We start from the raw sequence: 17,977 nt of genomic DNA on the forward strand, positions 1-17,977 counted from the left end.
GGGTTTTTTTTAGGGGATTTGAGTGGTTGATTTGGAAGCCTCCTGGGTCAGTTTACAGGGCCTCACACCTTGGCAGGGAGGGGTCATCTGGCTTTTGAGGAAAGCTCTAACACAGAAGACAAGAGGCCGCTGTGAAGAGGAGAAAAAGGAACCAGAAACAATGATCATATGGAGAGCAGAAGAAAATGTCTATGGTAGCTACAGGGAGGAGGCACTTATGCAGGTACGCAAAGGTCAGGATGCCTCAGGAGGGAACAGCCAGGAGACTAAAGAAGGAATTCTTGAAAATGAAAAGCGATACTCTAATAACATTTTAGTAAAAGAATTGGAAGATAAAACTGAGAATGCCTCAGAAAGCAGAGTCAAAGGACAGAAATAAATAACATGGGAAGAAGGATGAAAAATTTAAGATAATCAGTTCCGGAAGCCCAACATCCAGTAACAGAGTTTTAAAAAGAGAGCAGAAAACTTTGGCGGAGGAAGAAATTGTGAAAGAAACGATAAAAGAAAATTTCCAATACAAGTACGAATAATACAAGAAAATTCAATACAACGAGAATCGAAGGCCATGAGTGTCCAGATTGAGGGGGATTACTTAGTGTTCAGCTTAATCATTGAAAAAGAATGGTGCCAAGTCTCAGTATTGTGAAGTCTCAGAACACCAGAGATTAACCTTTCAGAGAAAAAAAACGAAAAACAAGCATCAGAAGCCAGAATGGTGTTAACTTCTGAAACACCTTCAGAGTTGAGGATTTTCAGCGTAGAATTCTGTCTCCAGCCAAAAATCTCTCAAGTTTGAGAGATTTTTAGACGTGCAAGGACTCGTTTGTCGCCCATGGGCCGTTTCTCAGCTAAGCACCGGAACATGCGTTTCACCAAAACGAGAGTAAAGTCTAGGAAGACAGAGTCCAAGACTCAGGGTCATGGTCCAGGGAAGTCTTGGGGTGACACTGTATGACAGTGCCGAGAACAGCGGTGGGAGAGACAGGGGGCCTCTGCAGGAGGCTCTTTAGGGAGCGAGTGAATAGTCCTGGAGAGCTGTCTGCATTTCATTATGGAAAAGTTGTATATGGCGTTGTTTCAGGGCTGTTAGAACAAGTTTAAGAAGAATTAGTAGTAGATACACAGAAGACCAAGGAAAAGAAGCAGAAAAATTCAAACTCTAGGACAAACTAAATCAAGCAAAAAAGGAAATATTATCATAGTATAACTTTGGCTCAGTTGCGAATAGTACTTATGTAGTCATGATATTTAATCGTTGAAAATCGGTTTTGAAAAAGAACAAAAGAGTGACGTATTTATTTTGAGAGCATTAGGGAGGAGGGACAAGGATATATGGGAGTGACCTAAGTCCTCACCTTCCATAATAGGAAGTTAATAGACGATGTCTAAAATTCACACGTCAGGAGATCTAAAGCGTAGAGTATATTCTTGAGAAACATGGAGATAGGGTAACAATTTAGTTCAAAAAATTGGAAGCAGCAGCTAGAGTGGTTGAGGGGAGAGGCACGGGAGGTACCTTTTAAAACGAGGTTGACTTTTTAAACCGTCATTTCATTGACGCTAAGATACCATTGAACATAGAATATATTTACACTCTATGTACATCTGAGTAGACAAATGCCAAATAAACTAGCACATAACTGATTAGCCTGTACTTTCCAGTTTCAGACACATTAAAATATGAAAAGTCCCTTTAGGAATCAAGGAACTACTGTAAGTACGTATATTATTTTGATTAAAATAAAACATTTAAATATATTCCTGCTTTATTGTGATTCTCATTTTCTTGTCCAAAACCGATCTTCCTACGTGTACATGTGCATCCTGCGATCACTTTCCAGTCACGCTGAGAATGCGTGAGGAGGAGACAGCCACCGGTAACATGAATGTCGCAGCTGTGGGGACCTGCGTGCACGGAGACTCAAGGGCCTCCTCCTTAGGGACGCGGCCTTGTGTGCCCCCCGCACCCCGGACTCTCTCATCTGTGTTTCACACCTCATTCCCAGCCTCCGGGACGAAATGACGGGCTTTTTAGAACAGTTGTGTGGGATCGGATGCTTTGATAAGGTGAACCCATGGCGCGCCCTTAGTGCTGCTGGGCTGTTTTTGGTAAACTTTGGGACACACGGATGAGACTCTCTGCGGGATTATTACTTACTCAGAAACACGTATAGCAAAACTACGTTGTCTAAAAGAAAGAAAGTTTGTACTTGAGCAGGTCAATGTTGTTTTTATTATTTATTATTGTAGAACGTTTGGCAAACACCGAAGAAGTCAAAGAAGAAAAGAAACATCATCCATAACTTCCGGTCTTGCCATCTGAGTTCTTAGTGCAGTCATGTCTACATCTCTTTGTGGGCATATCTCTGAGTAGTTTTGTCTCACGTAAGATCATATCCTGAGCATTTTAGATCATTTAGTCTTTGAAACCATGATTTTAAAAATCAACTGTAATACGATATAATGTAGATATAATAAAATTTATCACTTTGGTTAAGTTTGGCAAAAGTTGCAATCACAGTAGGAGAACGTTTCATTGCCCAGGAAGTCCCTTCCCACCCTTTGTTTTCAGCCCCCACCCCTCGCTCATCTGCTGAGAGCATGCTTTCTCATGGTGGAGTAGTAATTTGCCTTCTGTAGAGTATACCTCTTTGGTTGGGCCCTGGGTGACATCTTTGCTTTCTGTTCCAGGCTGCGCTGCGCTGAGCACTGTCGCACATTTCGTGTGTGTCTGCTTCCATAGGCTAAATTCTTTGCAGTAAGGCTGTGGATCACGTACCGGGAATCTTTGGACAGTTCTTTAAGTATCCTAGGTTGAAGACTTTCTGCGCTGTTTGTGGTCAGGGGTGGATGAGAACCCCACGGCTCTGATAGGCGACCTTAAATCGGCCTCAGCTCCCTCTCAGTTTCTGAGTCTCTCTGTTCTTTGATTACCTCTGTTCCAAAGGAGACTTTCCCCCGGTGACTGCTCTGCACAGTTTGTGTTCTGTTTTAAAGCTAGGCCTACTCTTTTGTCGATGAAATTTTTGTTTCAGATTAGTTTCTGATAACTCAATATAGCCATTTGGAATAGGGGGCTTTTAGGTTTATGACTTGAATGGCTAATTTATTTGGTAATACTGAGAAATACTTGGGCTGGTATGGTTCTGCCTTGTTCTTTGCTAATCAGGGGCGAGTGGCTGGCGTTGAGTTAGCACTTGTACCTATTTGACTGTTTGATTAAATAGATTACAACTCGTATTTCTTGCTTTCGCTGCCTTTTACAGGTGGAGGAAATTGGAAACACATGATGTTGTAGTAGAGTGTGCCAAAATCTCTCTGGACCCCACAGAAGCCTCATGTGAAGATGGCTATTCTGTGTCTCACCAAAACTCAGCCCGCTTCCCTCACCGTGCAGCCGATGGCACCGCAGGCCCTTACGTCGACACACAGAATAACTATGGTAAAAACTGACTTTGGTACTTCTCTGTCTGCTTTATCACTTTGTCTCTGGAAAGCATTGTTTATTTTTATTGACTTTATTTTCTTTTCCTACAATAAGACTTAGTTCAGCTCCTGGGAGCCGTTTCCCAAATATTTAAAATTCGAATTTGCCTCCATTTTCTCCTGGTTAATAATTCTTCTTTCAAGTTGCATTGAGTCCCATGTCCTTGATCTCGTATCCGATCAAACAGCAACCCACGTGGATGTGCCTTCAGTGCTTAAAAAAAAAAAAAGGTTCAGGTCTGAGACTTCTAGGCCCCACCCACAGGGACACTTTCTGCTTTCTGACACTTCTTGTGTGGCCCTCTGCATCATGGAACCGACACGGCCTGAGTGCGCCTGGACAGTTGGAACTGGATTGACGTAGAAGTCTGGGCTCACCTGCAGGCAGCACCCGCGGAGGCTGTCATCCAGCCCGTGCCTTTTCAAGTTCTCCTGACGCTTAACTGGGTAGCAGACCTTACTGCACTTGATTTCCAACGAGCATTTAAAGGCCCATTTAAATGTTACTTTGTCCCCAAGGATGTCAGGAGTCCTCTCAGATTTTTTAAATATTGGGAACGGAATCTTATCGAACGGTCTAGAGGCCCTGCCGACTTGTCAGGGTGACCAGACGCCCACGCTCACCCCGCGTGCTCTTTCTCTCTCGCCTTAGGGAGTGCTGCTTCCACCCCTCGCTCCACTTCCCGGCCGACGTCCAGTACGCCCGGGCAGCTACCTCCGGCTCAGAGCTCCTCGTCGACACGGCCGTTAGCCGAGCCGCCACAAGTATGGTGTCAGACGTGCCCGCTTTCCTCTCTGCTTGTTGGTGAAGCTGACCGTTTGGGTCAGGAGTTAGCATGTGGTTTGGGAAAATCTGACACTGCTTGTTTCAAAAGGTTATTTTTAAGGATAGGCGATGTTAGAGAAAGTTCCCGTAGCCACTCGGTTTTCTCTTGGAGTCTAGACTTAGAAAACGCAGCTTTAATGAGACGCCTTTTTCCAGTTTAAAACGGCCATTGGTCACGCATGTAAGCCTTGGGCTGATTCAGTGTCCACGCCGCCTCACTGACATGCCTCACTGACTTCCCAGGCTACTCTCTGGAGCCCATCTGCGGTCTGCGGTGTGACCACGCCCCCAACTTCTCCTGGGAACGTCCCGCCTGAGTCGCCCCACCCTTGCAGCAGATTCTTTGGCACAACTGGTGCGTCTGCGTTAGTTTGGGTTTGGTTGTTGGTTTGGGCTCGCTTTTTACGACTGGGAATTGTCTCTTAGATCTAACTGAGTTTGGGGGGCCACTCGCAGTAGGAAACCTGTTTTTGACACTTAATGCAAACCTCTGGAGCTTTCAGAACATGTAAAGTGAGCCTAGGAAAAAAAGACTGCTCAAGATCCCCAGAAAGTTAGCTTTAGCAGCCTTCTTCATAGTAATAGTTGGGCTGAAAATAACTATCTTTCTGATAGTGAGGCTCAGCAGTCGTGCATGTTCTGTCTTTGTTCGAGCAGGCGGAAAAGGAACCCCTCTGGGAACCCCGGCAACCTCTCCTCCTCCAGCCCCACTCTGTCATTCGGACGACTTCGTGCACGCTTCACTCCCGCAGGCCACAGCCACCGCCCCCAGGAAGGTATGCTGGGCTTGTCTGCTGTCCGTCTGCACAAGCACAATGACCCTCTTGCAGACTCACTTTGCGAAGCCTATTATGCCGGATAGAAGTTTGACCTCAAATGCGATGGGTTTGACTCAGAACAACTGAAAACAGACTAACCAGTAGCTCTCAAAGCGTGATCCCGAAGCCCTCGAAGGGAATCCACTAGGTCAGAACTACTTTCACAGTAACGCTGAGCTGTCATTTGCCCTTTGACAGCATTGGCATTTGTGCTCATGGGATAGAAACAGTGCTAGGTAAGTGGCCGGCCCCACAGCACGCATCAGGGCGGGCACCCAGCTGTGCTGGTCGGCATTGCAGCCTTTCTTCCTTGGTGCGTTCTTTCAGTTTAAATGAAGAAGGAAAAAAAAGCAAATGAATAAACCTAACAAGAACGTCCTAGAGACAGCAGTGAAAATTATTAATTTTATTAAATCTTGGCCCTTGAGAACGTGGATGTGTAATACTGTGATAAGGAAATATACGTAAAGCACTTCATTGCCTATCAAAGTGAAATGGTCATCGCAAGCGCTTGTGCGATTATCTGAGTTGAGGGCTGAGCTGCTGCAGCTTCTCATGCAGCACCGGTGACAAACTGGTTACTCACCCCTGAGTACATGGCGGGCAGTTTCTTAACAGACGAACTGAGCCCGTCAGCTCATGGTCAGAACAACTGACAGTATTTGTTGCCAGTGATAAATTCAGCTTTCAGGTAAAATTAGAATTTAAAAAAACTGGTGTCTGCCACCATGAGCTTGATAGCTTCCCCAAGACTTCTATGATGAGTATGAAAAGCCTTGGAAAGCTTAGTTAATAACTGCGAGTTTTGGTCCTGCATAGTGAAGCGTTTCAACACGTCTGCATGACCCGATGAGCCAGTGTTTCCTAAGTGCCCAGTGCACGACACTGTAGAGTCATGTGTAGGTGAAAGGTGCAGTCGGAGGACAAGGCAGCCCAGTGGGTTTTCAGAGCACAAGAAGTTCATCGTCATGGCTTCAGACTCCACATTGTAACTAGCCTTTAAGAAATGACCCCTTCGTCAAGTGTGGGCGTGATACCGGAGGTGGTCACCCGCAGCTACTCGGAAGTCCGTTTACACGCGTTTACTTCTTACGAGTCCTTGTCCGTGGGGCGCAGGGCTTTCTTCATGGACTTTAGCCAAAATAGCATAGCAGCGGATTGAACACAGAGGCAGATAGGAGAATCCAACTTTCTTCCATTAGGCCAGGTATTAAAGAGATTGCAGAAACATAAAACAGCCCCATTCTTCTCCCTAATTTATTTTTGTTTTGGGAAATCTAGACATTTTCCATGAAAATATTTGTTATTTATGTTTACGTGTAATGGGTTTGTTATCTTTAAGTGAACGAATGAGTATTTTTACATTTTAAGTTTTAATACAGTAACTGTCGATAGATCTCTGTCCACAGAAAGAAAAGCTCTTGGGATCTTGGTAATGTTTAAGAATGTGAAGACATCCTGAGACCAGTTTCAGAACCGCTGGGCTAACCTTTAAACTCCTTTATAGCATGCCGAACGTTTAGACATTTCATACGTTTCTCTTACGTCCGACGAGGATGTGAGCACAATTTTCGCCTTGTGACATAAACGCTGTCTTTTCAGGAGGAAAGAGGAGACCCTGCGAGGCCCTGTCTGCATAGACAGCACCATCTTCTGAACGACCGCGGGCTAGGTAAAATCTCGGGGTGACAGTGGACTCGCCCGTCTCCCCTCGTTGGGTCATATGTGGAAATAGGGAAATTCTGGCGTACTGCAAGACACTGATGTCCAGTAATGGTGAAAACATGCGCTTGATTCTAAATGCCAGCCTAATAGCAACAAAAGCTTTTAAGCTGTTGCAGTGTGAACTACCTGCATTTTCAGCCGTCAGACTGCGATTTTACCTGTTCTCTGTGACGTTGAGAACGGAGAATATTATTTTCAGTGCGATTATGTTTTGGCGCCTTCAGTTAGGTTATTTATAATGTCTTAGTTTTCTGTAGTAGCCCCAAGAGAACCATATACGGCCTTCTGTATTCAGCAGGAGGAAGCGTCACGGACACATTCCGTCACAGTGGAAGGGTTTCACAGTTACGGGGGTGACCAGTGTGTTTCTTTGACTTGAGTTGTCTTTGTTTCTCTTTAGAGGAACTGCCTGGCAGCAAGAATTCTGTCACCTTAAGTGATCTTCCGGCGTTTTTAGGTGACCTGGCCTCTGAAGAAGATAGTATTGAGAAAGATAAAGAAGAAGGTAACACATGGGGTCCTGGGCTCACACGAGGTTGCTGCGAAGTGACGAAACCCTTGTTGTGCTTTAAATTCGGGATTTAGTGTCAGCACCCCGGGCTGGCTTGGTTTTTCTTCTCTTGGGGGAAGAAGATGGGAGTTTTATTCTGGGTCCTGTCCAGGTAAACGGGCGCCCCTTTGTTTCTGTCCCTCAGGGTGGCACGCGGCAGCACGCAGCCCCAGACTGCCCGGCTGTCCCCCAATGGCCTGTTTACTGAGGTGTCTCTTGTCTCCCTTTCACCCCTCAGCCGCAATATCTAAAGAACTTTCCGAGATCACGCCGGCCGATGCTGAGCCCCTGGTCCCTCGAGGCGGCTTCGACTCTCCCTTCTACCGAGAGAGCCTCCCGGGCTGTCCCAGGAAGACCCATTCGGCCGCCTCCGGTGCTCAGGGCGCCAGTGCGAACGCTGAGCTTTCAAACTGCTCCCTGGACAAGCTCGGGCCCGACACACCAAAGCAAGCCTTTACCCCCATCGACCGGCCCCGCGGCGGCGCCGAGGGAAGCCCTGCGGCGGGCAGGGAGCGCCAGGCTTCTCTGGAGACGAGCATCCTCACTCCCAGCCCTTGTAAACTTCCACCTCCGAGGGGCGCGGGGTTTGGAAGTGGGCAGCCTCCCCCGTACGATCATCTTTTCGAGGTGGCATTGCCAAAGACTGCCCATCATTTTGTCAGCAAGAAGACGAAGGAACTGTTAAAGAAGGCAAAAGGAAACGCAGAGGAAGACTACACACTGTCCCCCTCCCCAGTGGAAGTGCTGGACAGGCTGGTCCAGCAGGGAGCAGACGCGCACAGCAAGGAGCTGAACAAGTAAGGCGCTGGCTGGTTCCCGTTCCTCCAACGTCCGGTGTTCCTGCGACAGAGCGCGGGAGGGCGGACCGGCTCTTCGTGCTCTCCCCAGAGGCGGCCGCTTCCCCTGATCCCTTCGCTTGGCCAGACGGCCCCGCGGTCTGCGTTGCCGTTTCACACGTCACTGTGTGTGTTCTCTATACACGCGCGTTAAATCGGGGGGAATTCCCAGAGTAATGGCCCATTTTAAAACGAGTCTTTATATCTAGGCCGTTGGTGCCACTGTACTACGAGGAAGTTCAGATGCTTTTTCACATCTGCTCTCATAATTTGAGGGTGAGGTGTACGTCAGATATGGAAATACTCGTTATAGTATATCTAGCTACAGGTATTTCTGTTTCGGTAACGTAGGAATTAGGGGGAAGACAAAGTCAGCATTTCAGTGCAAGTTCAGGGCGGCCTGCCCCCCCATCCCAGGATGGCGCACGTGGTTTCTTAGACGGAAATCTATCTGAGACACTGTTTTCAACTCTTATTACCCTTTTCAAAGGATATCCAAGGAAGGGATTAGGGAAGTTCGAATTCTCTGCCATTTCTAAACAGGTTCTTAGGGAAAGTTTGTTTTATTTTTTCTTCCGTATAATGATAATCTAAGGCGGAATTTGACAGAGCTCATCATATTTCAGGTCTATTTTTAAATGAAGTTTGGTATCGTACAGCCCCAGGTGGGCGCCCTGGTTTCCCCTTAAACTCGATGGTGGGAGCGTCTCCGTGGAGGGCTGCTGCGTCGTTGAGATGAAACGGGCTACTCTCGGTGTGTGGTCGTCTGTGGCCTTGGAGGGCCGAGCCGGCTCTGCGTTAGGGCCTCTCCACTCCAGAGACTTGGTCACCCTTAGCGGGGCACCTGCCCCCTGTATGGGCTGTGAGACTCCCCCTCTCACTCCATGGGGACTTTGAGTTTGAAACGTTTCCCTGTGCTTTTGATCACAAGGAAGTGATCTAACCTGCCGAGATGAAAAGTCCAGATCGGTTTTTTTCTGGGCAAGATCGGTAACTTTGTTATTCAAAACCTTTCTTCCCAGGTTGTCTTTACCCAGCAAGTCTGTCGACTGGACACACTTTGGAGGTAAAGTTGTTACTTTAGCTCCAAATCCAGCCCACGCGGATCCTGCTTGCTTGTTGCCTTTTCGTCCCGGAGGGAGGTGCCCTGTAGGAACCCATCTCCCTTTTGCTGCCGCCCCAGCCATCACCTGCTTGGCCAAAGAGTAGCTCAGGTGTTGCACACTTAGCATTTCCTATATTTGAAAAGTGGCGAGGACCGTGCACTGCACGGTAGAATTACAGACAGCGCAGCCCTCACGTGAGGCCAGGCCCCCCTAGAAAAGCCCCAGGTGACACACATGGTCCCAGGAGAGGGCTCGGCAGGGACGTAGCAGCGAAGGTTGAAAGGAGTCTCAAAAATATGTGCACGTGGTTTGGGGTTCGCAAGGAAGAAGTGAGCTCAGAGTCCTGTCGCACGGTGTCCCTTGGCGGTCCTTTGCGGGGCGGGGAGTGAGCGACCCCTCCTGATGAGTGCCCGTTCCTGTCACCCGGCGCCCGTTGGTGGTCCTTTGCGGGCAGCGGGTGCGTGCCCCCCTTTTAATGAGTGCCCCTTGCCGGGAACCAGGTGCTCATTTGCCAGGCGAGCGGTGACTTGGTTCGTAGGGACCTGTGTTTCTTAAGCTGGCGAACCCTGGGTGGGGCTCGAGGGGACGATATGTAAAAGGCGCCTCTGCCACCTCCCTCTGCTTTGAAACCAGGCTCTCCTCCCTCAGATGAGATCCGCACCCTGCGGAACCAGCTGCTCTTACTGCACAACCAGCTGCTGTATGAGCGGTTCAAGAGGCAGCAGCACGCCGTCCGGAACCGGCGGCTCCTGCGCAGGGCCATCCGGGCAGCCGCCCTGGAGGAGCACAACGCCGCCATGGTGAGTGCGCGGCGTGGGGTCAGCATGCCGGTGTGTCCAGTGTGCCAGCGGTCGAGCGCAGAGTCCCACACTCCGCTCTGCTTGCTGGGGCGGCTCGGGGTGGCTCAGGCTGGGCTGTGAGCCCCCAGCTCTGAGCTCCCTTGCGGCTCTTGGAAACTGTGGGGACCACTGAGTTTTTGCATTTGTCTGTAACCGGCTGTGCTGATAACCGGAAGAAGAGACCATTTCGTGTCTCTGAATGTGAGACCAGCTCTCCTGAAGCTGTTTCAGGCCCCCGAGCTCTCGGCCCAACTACGAAGGCAGTGAGACCTGGACGTTGGCTCTGCCTCTGCCGCTTAGCAAGTGATTTAGCTTCCTCAGGCCCATCACCCGGCCTGTAGAAGGGGAAGAGTAATCGTGGCACCTGTTTGTGACGGTGCTGCTTAGAAGAATTCGTGTCGTGAGCATTCGCTCGGCGCCTGGCGCAGGGTACACGGTCACTAAATGTCCGTCATTTTCCTGACTGTCACACTGTTTTGTCCCGGAGATCCCATTCCAGTGCTGGGGGTTAGGGCTGTGGAAGGTATTGGGAGCAAGTCGATCTCTGAGGAAAGTTCTCTAAGCAACCTACGATCCATTGCCTGTGTGAATCTGGTAACCCCTGGGCGAAAGCCAAGTTAGGCAGTAGCGAGCCTCCAGGTTCTGGGCTTGTATTACAGCCCCAGGGTAGCGTGTGACTTCGGATGAAACGTGTAGCACGTGTGAAACGTGTCAGTGCCCATGCTGGAGGCAGCTGAAATGCTGGCGTATTTGGTCTCTGCTAGAAAGACCAGCTGAAGTTACAAGAGAAAGACATCCAGATGTGCAAGGTTAGTCTGCAGAGAGAACAAGCCAGGTACAGCCAGCTCCAGGAGCAGCGAGACACGGTGGTCACCCAGCTCCACAGCCAGGTCAGACAGCTGCAGCACGACCGGGAGGAATTCTACAACCAGAGCCAGGAGTTACAGGTACGGCCCGCCACGCCGCAGGCAGCCGAGGGCGCGCGCGGCCCCTCGTTCATCTGAACTCGGGGGACCGGCTTTTCCCTCCGAAACCGCAGCCAGCGGACATCGTGGCAGAGGTTCGCCAGCTCTGCCCGTTCATAGCTCCCTCAGCGTTTCAGTCATTTGTCCATGGCGCTATTTATGTCCTGACAGCTTAGGAGGTGTTTGAAGTAATACACATAAATCAAACGATTCTTTAAATTCCTGTTTTGAACGACCACGTTGGTTACCAGTGCTGCATGCACACCCACCTGGCACACGCAGTCTCACCCTGGAATGATGGGGTGCTGGCACCCTCCTTCCTGTTTCTCACGGGTTTTCCCATGGTGGTTCTGGTCACTGCCTCCACCGCAGAGGCAGCTTTGCAAAGCTGCGACGTCATCCACAGGCAGGGAGCACATCTCGGCCAAACCGAAGTCAGTAGTGCACACAACGACCAACAGATGTCGCCGTGTTTCCCTCAAAAATAAAGTGTCCCGCAGCACCCTGCCCCGCAGCAACCTGTCGCGCAGCACCCTGCCCCGCAGCACCCTCTCCTGCAGCACCCTGCCCCGCAGCACCCTCTCCCATAGCACCCTGCCCCGCAGCACCCTATCCCGCAGCACCCTGAGAGTAGGCTGCAGGCTCTGGGCTTTTCTGCCACAACCGGGGAGGTGCGCACCTAAGGCCTTCTTTTCTTCTGTTAAACAAATCAAGAACTCGGAAATCAACCACTACTTAACTTTTTAAAACTAAGAGGTTAAATCCTGATGGCCCAAGAGCTGTGGGGGAACTAGGCGCTGTTGGTTCCCGGGGGCCCGTGGGCTGTGGCCCGGCGCCTGGCAGTGCTCCCTGACCCCTGGCCGTCTCTCGGGCAGACGAAGCTGCAGGACTGCAGGAACATGGTTGCAGAGCTGCGCCTGGAACTGAAGAAGGCCAGCAGCAAGGTGTGCCACACGGAGCTGCTGCTCAGCCAGGTTTCTCAGAAGGTAGGCGAGACGGGTGGCGAGCCGACTGTCCTCACACCACACGCCGACGCTTCCCTCGGACGGGACAGATGCGTTACTTGTGCATCTTTGTCAGGGTTCCCAACAAGGAGTGAGTCCGCCACCCCAGGGGACTTTCAGCAGTGTCTAGAAATGTTTTTGGTGCTACCGACCGGGTGGGCAGGGGCTGGGGTACTGCTAAGCATCTTGCATGCACAGGGTGGTCTCCATGGCAGGGAACTGCCGGCCTGTGCCCCAGGCTGCGTGCGACTCGGGGGGGTCTTCCCTCCTCGTTCTGCCCAGGTTTTTGAGCCGTGGTTTGTCTCCCTTTGGGATCCGCTCCGGCCATCACTCACCCCAGCACGGGTGACTTTCCCCAGGGCTTCATCCCCCCTAGAACTGAAGACCCCGCTGTGGTGGTTCTGCACACACCATCTTCTCCGGGGGCCTTGGGGGGCCACCATTGAGGCAGCACTGGGGTGGCGTGCCCCCAGGAGGTCCCTGTCCCAGGCGACTGTGCACTGTCTGCGGTCAGACCTTCACCCCGCTTGTCTGTGTGCTTTGGCCAGCTCTCCAACAGCGAGTCGGTCCAGCAGCAGATGGAGTTCCTGAACAGGCAGCTGTTGGTCCTTGGGGAGGTCAACGAGCTCTACCTGGAGCAGCTGCAGAACAAGCATGCAGACACCACGCAGGTACGCTGGGCGCCGGGCCCCGCTGGGGCGCTCCTGGGACCCAGGACATCTTTGCACGGTGCACGTCGTGCAGAGTGACGTTAGGCGTCATTTCCTGAGACGTGGCGCAGAGGTCCTGGCGTCGCTCCCACCTCCCCGGCCTAGCCGTCCAGGCGCTTCTCAGCCGCCACGTGAGCTGCTTCCCTAGCTTTGAAATTGCGCTGGGTATCCATGAAAGCAGCAAGTGGTACTTGGAGCAGGGTAGGTGACAGAGTGCTTCCCTTCGCTTCCCCAGGCCCCTCTTGGAAGGGAGCGGTGGGGAGCCAGCCCTGGCCGATGCATCTCAGGACCGTGCGTTCGCGCTGGCATGCGTGTTTCTCTTCCCTTGAATGTTGAACTTAATTTCAGCAGATGGTGGGTCTGTCCTGGCAATAGGCCAGCGTCAGGAGGGTGTCCCTTCAGTGCCTCCCCAGCCGTGTCGAGGCAGAAGTTTGTGTTACTTTATACATAGCCTCGGTAATGGTGGTGAAAGAGTCAGGAAGAGAATTTTAATAGCAAGTGCTCAGATGTTTCCTGCCACTAACGTCTCCGTCGCACGCGGGCCTTCTTTTTAAGATTTCGTGTGCTTGTGTTTTGTAAAGCATCTTTTTTGGCTAAATGGAGACAGTAGTCTTAAAACTAGAGAGACGTAATTTTTACAGTGGAGTTACTCCTCATTTCTCAGCTCTCAGATTCAGACTTCGTTTAGAAGGATGTTAAATGTGGAACTTACCCTAGAAACGACTATCACTCACTTGGGAGGTAGAGCAGCTTTGGAGAAAGAAGGAGACGAGAGAACTCGGAGAGAGCTTGCTCGCGTGCATCCGCGGTGTCTCCTGAGAGGGGCGGAGCCGGGCGGGCTTCTGCGGGGCTGTGCCCTGGTCGCACACTTGTTCACGTCGGGCCGAGCAAGCGCTGGCCTCTTTGGGCTGTTTCACAGTTTATAAAGCTTGTAACTGGTGCCTTCAACTGTGAGCAGCAACAAAGAACCAAACTGATCTGGCTTATCAAGTAATTTCATTTATTTCGCTTGAGAAGAAGTCCCAGGGCCGGCGAGTTCCGGGCTGGTCCGGTCAGCAGTTCAGGGACGGCGTCGGGAGCCTGGTTCTCACCGCTCCCTGCACCGCCCGGCCCGTGCCGGCAGCTCGTCTTCAGGCCAGCTGTGTTCATCACTGCAAGGTGTGCACCTCAGCTGCCGCTGTCACGGTAGACGCCACGATGTCCCACAGAAGAGGAGCGCGTCTCTCAGCAAGGACAGCTTTCCCGGGGACCTTCCACTGGATCACCCCCCCACTTGTCATTGGCTGGGGTGGTGTCGTGTGCCCATCGGTAGCCAGTCACCGCCTTGCATCTGTCAGGGTTTGCCCTGGACCGGGGGCCGGGCTTCCTCTTGTGCAGTGAGGTGGGGGAGGAGGAGTGGGCACTTCATAGTCAGGTGGGGGCTGGCTGGTAGGTGCTGGGGCCGCCCCCGTGCGGTGGTTGTGAGGTTCAGGAAAGCGGTGGCCGGTCTAGGCTCAGTGCTCTGGTTGGTTCTCCGTAAACAACTGTTATCATTCATGACAGAGGTCCGATTTGTCGCCCTACCCAGTGGGGACGTCTGGAGCCACTGGGTGCGGCTGGAACGGCCCCCTTGTCTGGTGCCCAGTCCTGAGTTTAGGTCTGTCGCAGTCTCCGCCGAGGAGGCCTGCATTCACAAGTCACCCTCGAGGCAGGGGCACCTGTATGGAAGCTCATCTCCTTGCTCCTCATGGCTCGTTACCTCCTTTAAAAACACAAATGTGCAGTATATTTCCTATAAAGATTTCACCATAATGCTCGTTACGACAGTCTCCGGCTCAGTGCTTTTCTGAGCCCAGTGCACTTGCTCTGGGCTTTAAGCTGCTTTGATCCCAGGCCGTGTGTCTGGCCTGTGCCCCGCCATGTCAGGTCACCTGATCTGCAGCTGTCGCTTTGCCGAGCAGCCCTGCTCACTGCACTGCCTTCTGTCGCTTCACCTCGGCTGGCATCGGGAGGAAGGGAGCCGCGACGCCAGCGCCCTGACGTTCGGAACGCGGGCGCGTTTTCACTGGTGTTTTGTGAATGTATCTGTTTACGTAGTTGATCCTTCAGTCACGTGGTTTTATAGTCTGCTTTTTTATCTTTTTACTGATACATATCAGCTTTAAAAATTTGCCAGTGAAAGACATACTTCAGTTTACACAAGTGTTTCTCGGAGATTAGGCCTAACGGTGCTGCTGGGTTTTGCTCTACCGAACATGCTGTGAGGATTATTGGGCCAAAGTGTCTGTGCGTGTTTCAGACGATTCTCTTAGGGGTAGACTTCAGGAAGGGTCACTAAGGCTGATATTGCCAGCTTATTACTTTCCAGAAAGTTGGCCTAGTTTCTACGTCCACAAGCAGTATACACACGTACTTTCTCGGTGCTTATTACCTGGATTTTTCAAAACGAACATGGCATGCTGCTTTTCTAAAATGATTAACTGCAGTCTCTTTTTTAGGAAGTGGAAATGATGAAAGCTGCATATCGGAAAGAACTAGAAAAAAACAGAAGCCATGTTCTGCAGCAGAACCAGAGGCTTGACACCTCCCAGAAGCGGATTCTGGAACTGGAATCTCACCTGGCCAAGAAAGACCATCTTCTGTTGGAGCAGAAGAAGTATTTAGAGGACGTCAGGCTCCAGGCGAGGTAACGTCCGCCGGGGAAGGTGGCGCAGTGCGGTCCTTTAAGAAGTGGAATTCCCACATTCCGGGCGGTCCGTGTCTTTCAGAGGGCAGCTGCAGGCTGCAGAGAGCAGGTACGAGGCTCAGAAAAGGATCACCCAGGTGTTCGAATTGGAGATCTTAGATTTGTATGGCAGGTTGGAGAAAGATGGGCTCCTGAAAAAGCTTGAAGAAGAGAAAACGGAAGCGGCCGAAGTGGCAGAAGAAAGGTAGGGACACAGCGCCGAGTTGGCGTCAGTGGCCTTGTCGTTGAGCCGCCCCTGACGGGGTAAGGACCGCGCCGCGAGGGGGACAGCAGTCACGGCCCGGTCAGGCGGGGCCGCTGCAGGCCGCCGCCCGTGTGGCGGAGACCCCACCCAGCCCTTCCCCTCGGGGGGCCCAGCCATCCTCGCATGCTCCTTGTCCTTGGCCCCACGTCACTGGCTGTGGTCACAGGAAGCGCCCGCGCTTCAGGGTGCCACCTCACGTCCCTAGTTGCAACTTCGTTTCTCCCGGTGTGTCCTGGCGCCGGAGTCCTCCGTTACGAGATGCGGCGGGCCGGCAGGTTCGGTGTCAGTGTGAGCGGGCGTCCGGCAGCCCCACGCCTCCCGCTCGCGGTGCCGTGCTCTCCAGCTGCCCCCCCCACCCCCCGGGTCTCTTACAGGCTCGACTGTTGTGATGACGGCTGTGCGGATTCTGTAACGGGGCGCGGCGAGGAGGCCTCTGGCCACAACGGCGAGACCAAGCCCCCCAGGCTGGGCAGCACCCGGGGCGGTGGTGGCGGCAGAGGCGGTGGAGGCAGCGGTAGCAGCAGTGAGCTCTCGACCCCAGAGAAGCCCCCGACCCCGAGGGCGGGCCCGTTTGGCAGCCGGCGCGAAGCCGCCCCGGGCGAGCCGTCCACCAGCATCCCTGCGACCGTGGGCTCGCTTCCTAGTTCCAAGAGCTTCCTGGGCATGAAGGCCCGAGAGTTATTTCGTAATAAGAGCGAGAGCCAGTGTGACGAGGACGGCGTGACCATCAGTAGCCTTTCGGAGACCCCAAAGACAGAACTGGGCAAAGACTCGGGCGTGGAAGACAAGAGCCCACTGAGCGTGGATGGCCCGTGCCCGTCCCCCCCAAACCCGGACAGTGTTGGACAGCTCCGTATCATGGACTACAACGAGACCCATCACGAGCACAGCTAAGGACGACGGCCAGGCAGCGCCAGCCTGCGGGGCGCTGGCAGAGGATGGGAGGGGCGGGTGCGCATTCGTGAGCCGCCCCCTTCCGGGGTCTGCGCGGCCAGCTCACGCGGTGGAGACGGGATGGAGGTCGTCTTGACATTGACTGAATGCAGAACGGATTTTGGATCTGGCCTTGAAATGCCTCTTAACCTTCCCCTCGACCCAGCCCCTTGACCTAGCGGTGTGTGCTAATCGGAGGGCCCGTTTGCATTCCTTAGTAGCTTTATTCTCTTCCTTCCCCTCCCAAATGGTTGCGCCCTTTGAACCAGTGCAATATGAGGCCAAATTTAATCTGAGTCTATCACCCCACTCTCTCCCGAAGCTTAGAAAACCAGGTGGGCTCCCCGTTAGCCGGGGTGGTCGGCGGCGCCGCAGGTAAGTCTGCCGCCCTCCAGCCCTGGGAGCGGGGAGCTGCACGGCCGATGACCTTCACACGAAGGCTTTCACGTGGGACTTTGTCGCTGCTCTTGGTTCTGAAGTTCGGCGTCTAAAGTAGCAGGTTTAGAAACACGGTGGTTCTTTTGGCGGTTCTGATGAGCTTCTTAGAAAGTTCTGTGTGAACAAACGTCTGTTGCTGGAGAAGCCCAGAGCCAGCACTGCGTGACCGCCCCGTGGGAATGCTCTGCCCGCCTCCCCCACTACCTCTTATTTATTTGGTGTTGGCTCGAAGGCCGGTACTGTCCCAAGCACAGGCCGGTGTGCGGGTGGTGACCCCACTCCCTGCAGGACGGAAGGGTGGCGACGCGAGCAGCCAGTTCCCCGGGAAGCACTGTGGCCGAGAGCTGCGCCCTCCGGTTCAGCTTCTCCGTCTGTTTGCCTCCCTTTGTGTCCCCACGCGCCTCTGTTTACGTCAGCTTCTTTGCGACACTGCAGCAGAAAGGCTCTGAACGTCCAAAAAGGAACTTTCTTCGAAGTTCCTATGACCGTTGTTTCTCAGGCCGTGAGAGCTGCCTCACTGTAGCAGGTTCTAGGCCACCAAAAAGGTAACAGCTTTTCGCACCAATTCTAATTTTCAGGGGCCGACTCCCCAGGGAGCTGACGCCGCTGCCCTCCCACACGTTAGTGATGGCACAGTGTTTTAAAGCAGAGGCCTGGGGAGTGTCGACAGAGGCCGCTGCCGTGGACCTGGCTGGCCACACGGGCTCAGGAGAGGTGACAGTGGTCAGAACACTGGTGGTGGCAGAGAATCTGAAGTCAACAGATGCTC

General features: G+C 52.4%; 1 protein-coding gene across 18 annotated transcripts in view; it reads left to right on the forward strand.

Annotated features, from left to right (window-relative positions):
• TSC1 (TSC complex subunit 1) overlaps nucleotides 1-17,064 on the forward strand; it is a 43,520-nt gene extending 26,456 nt beyond the window's left edge. For all 18 annotated transcript variants that reach the window (XM_023536536.1, XM_011370015.2, XM_023536537.1 and 15 more), the window contains 15 exons: nucleotides 3,270-3,445; nucleotides 4,142-4,254; nucleotides 4,559-4,670; nucleotides 4,973-5,091; nucleotides 6,736-6,805; nucleotides 7,259-7,363; nucleotides 7,647-8,205; nucleotides 9,267-9,310; nucleotides 9,984-10,150; nucleotides 10,954-11,136; nucleotides 12,030-12,140; nucleotides 12,707-12,829; nucleotides 15,346-15,533; nucleotides 15,616-15,777; nucleotides 16,212-17,064. In XM_023536536.1, the coding sequence (XP_023392304.1) occupies nucleotides 3,270-3,445; nucleotides 4,142-4,254; nucleotides 4,559-4,670; nucleotides 4,973-5,091; nucleotides 6,736-6,805; nucleotides 7,259-7,363; nucleotides 7,647-8,205; nucleotides 9,267-9,310; nucleotides 9,984-10,150; nucleotides 10,954-11,136; nucleotides 12,030-12,140; nucleotides 12,707-12,829; nucleotides 15,346-15,533; nucleotides 15,616-15,777; nucleotides 16,212-16,731 (2,752 nt within the window). In that variant the 3' untranslated portion in view covers nucleotides 16,732-17,064. The remainder of the gene's footprint in view (nucleotides 1-3,269; nucleotides 3,446-4,141; nucleotides 4,255-4,558; nucleotides 4,671-4,972; nucleotides 5,092-6,735; nucleotides 6,806-7,258; nucleotides 7,364-7,646; nucleotides 8,206-9,266; nucleotides 9,311-9,983; nucleotides 10,151-10,953; nucleotides 11,137-12,029; nucleotides 12,141-12,706; nucleotides 12,830-15,345; nucleotides 15,534-15,615; nucleotides 15,778-16,211) is intronic.
• The last annotated feature ends 913 nt before the right edge of the window (nucleotides 17,065-17,977 follow it).

Source organism: Pteropus vampyrus, unplaced genomic scaffold, assembly GCF_000151845.1.
Source record: "Pteropus vampyrus isolate Shadow unplaced genomic scaffold, Pvam_2.0 Scaffold158, whole genome shotgun sequence".
Classification (NCBI taxonomy): domain Eukaryota; kingdom Metazoa; phylum Chordata; class Mammalia; order Chiroptera; family Pteropodidae; genus Pteropus; species Pteropus vampyrus.